Source organism: Trichosurus vulpecula, chromosome 6, assembly GCF_011100635.1.
Source record: "Trichosurus vulpecula isolate mTriVul1 chromosome 6, mTriVul1.pri, whole genome shotgun sequence".
In the NCBI taxonomy this organism is placed as follows: Eukaryota; Metazoa; Chordata; class Mammalia; order Diprotodontia; family Phalangeridae; genus Trichosurus; species Trichosurus vulpecula.
The window spans coordinates 10831482-10834982 of NC_050578.1; the positions used below are offsets into that span (position 1 = coordinate 10831482).

A 3501-nucleotide genomic window follows, 5' to 3' on the forward strand; every position below is an offset into this window, starting at 1 on the left:
ACTAAATTTCTGCTGACAACAGCACTTTGGTGAAAGAAGCAATTTGAGGATTCAAGCTCCATTCTGTTTACTAAAAGCACTTTGCCAAGTTGAACACCTGTTCATTTCTCAGTACTGAAAATGACTTTTAAAGGAGCCCCACTTATGGCCCGCTCTTGGTCTGCCCGGGATTCGGACCCGGGGCTATCGCGAGAATTGCTGACTAACCGCTTTCCCCCCAACACCTTCAGAACAGTTCAGGCAGGAAGATGTGGCTGGGAGTTGCTCTCAGGTTAGCTGCGGCGCCTGCGCAGAGCCGGGCTCTCCGGCCTGGACAGGGCCTGCTGAAGCACTGGAGCCATCCTGGGCAGAACCGGGTCCCTTCACGATCCCACATCTCCAAACCCAGTGGAGCCATCATGCCCCCGCCAGTCACTATGCCTTTTGGACTTGTCCGGGTACTTAGTGTTGTGATTACCTTCATCTGTTTTGGGACTTACGTAAGCAAGACTTTCGCCGGCTTCCTTGAGGAGTACAGTGAGGTTACAAGCCCAGAGTTTGAAGATGATTTGCAGGGTGCGTTGGAAGACTAAAAAGACGGGCGGCCTTTCCCCAGTGCTGAAGCCTGGCCTCTCCTATCCATCTGCAGAGGAGCGAGGACCAACCGTCAACCCCCATTTCTCCGAACGAAGTTTAGTTCTCGTGGCCCCGGGGATTGAGGGATTGAACCCAACCTTGCCCCTTGTTCCCTCCTCTTCTGTAAACGTTTCTCATTTTGGAGAAGCCAAAAACCTAAAACTAAGAATAAACATCATTGTGTGGCCAGGGCGGTGGCAGTGTTTACTTCATGTATGTTTGTTCTCTTGACCAAGGCTTTCTGTGGGATATGTGCAGCACTTAAGAGCCAGCCCTTAGGAGCTGAAGTTAGGCCTAGATGGGGACACCTTTGAGGACCCTAAATTAGGGGGAGGGTCCCTTGCTGGGAGGCTGATATGAGCCCCAAAGTGAAGGGCCTAGCTAACGAAACCCCACTTTGGAACCCTCTACCCCAGCCCCTTTCTTCAGAAAAAATGATAGTAATCCATGGTAGGAGATGATGTAGCCACCTGTCCCCAAGACCTTTCTTTGGATACTGATAAAAAAGAAGCAGTTAATGGTAGGATAGTGGCAAGAGGCCAGAATTTGGAATCCTAGGTATGGGCTGATATTCTGCCTCACCTGCTTCCTACTTATGTGCTGTTGGGATCTTGTGACCTTTGCCCTCTTTGGGCATCAACATCCTCATCTACAAAATAAGGGGATTGAATTGGGTGTCATCCAGGTAAGAATCCTGGTTTTCTAGCCAAGCTGAACCTAGGAGGAGAAGGTGAGGGAGGCAGCCAGGTACCGGGGGCACAATGGGCAGTAGGATTCAATGAAGAACATTTTTTACTTTGATATCTTTTACAGCAGTATTCATTATAGTTTTTCTATTTTTTTTCTCTTCTTTCTCTGACCCTGGGAGTCAGGACACTGTCAGTGTCTGTATCTCTCTGTCTCTCTGTCTGTCTCTGTCTCTTTCGCTCTTTCTCTTTCTCTATCTCCCACCCCCACCCTGTGCATAGTAAGTGAGTTTCATAGGATGCCTTCTTTATTTTTGCTAACAATAATTGTGGAACTCATTGTTTTTTCAGTTGTATATCCATGTGGACCTGGGGTTCTTTCTTTGGGAGCTTACATATGGTTTGTGCAGTTTCTTTTCCTGAGATAAAATGTTTAAATTCATCATTTCTTGTTCTGTTAATATGGAAATTTTGTATTTAGTTATATATTGATCCATTTCATTTAAGTTAATAGTTTTGTTGGCACATAATTGGACAAAATAGCTTCAAATAATTTCCTTTATTGCCTGTTAAGAAAGAAAAATAAGTGTCTTGCTACTTTTCCTGGATATCAACTGTGTGTTAGCCATTTGTTTCTGTCATTTCCAGTGTAAACAACATTGTCCTTGGCAGAGCAATGCAAGGTAAATTAACATTTGACCAATCCTGCTTTCTACCAGTCCTCAATTTTCATCATCCTTTGTACCTCCAGCAGTGTTTCTGCCCCTTCTCTGAACCTCCTCTTATGCTTAATATACATACACCAAAAAACTCCCCCCTCAAAAAAAATACTATGAAACTATATGTTGTCTATGGCTTTTGTATTTACTGCAGCTCATTCTGAGCTTAAACACTCTTCACACTTTTTTAATGGGACCATAGGACTTTTGTCTTCATCCTTTGTTACCTTCCCTTACTTTAACCTTCTACAAATAACTTTTAATATTGTTGGTTGACATATTTCATATGTACTCACTGTGTTCTCTTCAGACAACTTCCATTTTTCTCCTTCTTTGGAATTCTCTTTGTGTCTCCAAAATTTCATCCTTGATAGATTTCTATCCCTCTTGTTCTCAACATTTGGAAATCTGTTCTCCCAAACTTTTACAATGAATGTTAGGTAGTGTCCACTTTTAATCTCCTCTAAACAAATCCAAGGTTCCCACCATTACCACCCCAAAAACAGTTCCTCTCTGTCAGTGAGAATCAAAATTAGAATTTCCTTTTGTTGATTCCTCTACCTTTGAAGTATTAGGCTATCATTAAAGCATGTCAAAAAGTTCTTGCATGCTATGTTTTGGGCTTAGAGAGTATGCCAGTAGATGTCAAGATAATTAAAGACCCCCATCACTACTATATCATGCCTCCATATCAGAGTTATCATCTGTTTTCCAAACTCATCATCTATTTTCTCTTTCAATCCTGTTGATCAATAATGTATACCAGAGTGTTATACTCTACATTAATTTTTATCCAAACACTTCCCAACAAGATCATGTCCTCTGATTTATCACTTTTCTCATATGAGTATACTGTCAATATGTTTTAATACTACCTCTACCTCCCTTTGCATTTTTGGGTGCTTAATCCATGTTGAAGCTGAAAAATTAAATTAAAGTTTGAAGGGGCCTTATGGAGGTTATCATGGAGGGGGTGGTAGGTTCATTTTACCTAATCCCAAGCCTCAAATCTTAAGAAAATTTTCAGTTCAGAATGGATCAGTGGTAGAGTATTAGTGAAGAGTGATGCTTCAGGCTGGATTTCACTATTTATTAAAATAATGAAATAGGATTATAAGAAGATGGTAGAATTTTAGGACCTAGGGTATCCTGAGTACCCCTCTCCCCAAACATTAAGTAAAGCTCCAAAAATGAACCAGGAAAAATAATGATAAAGAAAACCAAAGTCAGTTAGAAACTCCTTTCTCCATCCCAGGATGTTACCAGACTATCAGAAGTCTGAAGAAACCCTGAGCCTAAATAAGCCTGAGTAGGCAAAAGGCAATAACCAGCCTCCCAGTGCAGGAAGTAGGGCCAGAGGTGAACAAAGAGGCCAGGTTCAGCATGAGATAGGTCCTAAGTAGCATCCAGGAAGTCTAAGACTTAACAACAGTAGGGAATAAAGCCAGACAAATACCATAGAATGTGGGGCTTGCCCACAC

At 42.2% G+C, this 3501-nt stretch overlaps 1 protein-coding gene across 1 annotated transcript; it reads left to right on the forward strand.

The window, feature by feature from the left end:
- Nucleotides 1-248: 248 nt before the first annotated feature.
- On the forward strand, nt 249-572 carry LOC118853310 (essential MCU regulator, mitochondrial-like). Its single transcript, XM_036763327.1, has one exon. It carries the CDS (start codon nt 249-251, stop codon nt 570-572), a length of 324 nt encoding a protein of 107 aa, XP_036619222.1.
- The last annotated feature ends 2929 nt before the right edge of the window (nt 573-3501 follow it).

Bases quoted from the DNA above. Each gene is read 5' to 3' on its own strand.
- LOC118853310 (XM_036763327.1), top strand. From the start codon at position 249: ATGTGGCTGGGAGTTGCTCTCAGGTTAGCTGCGGCGCCTGCGCAGAGC.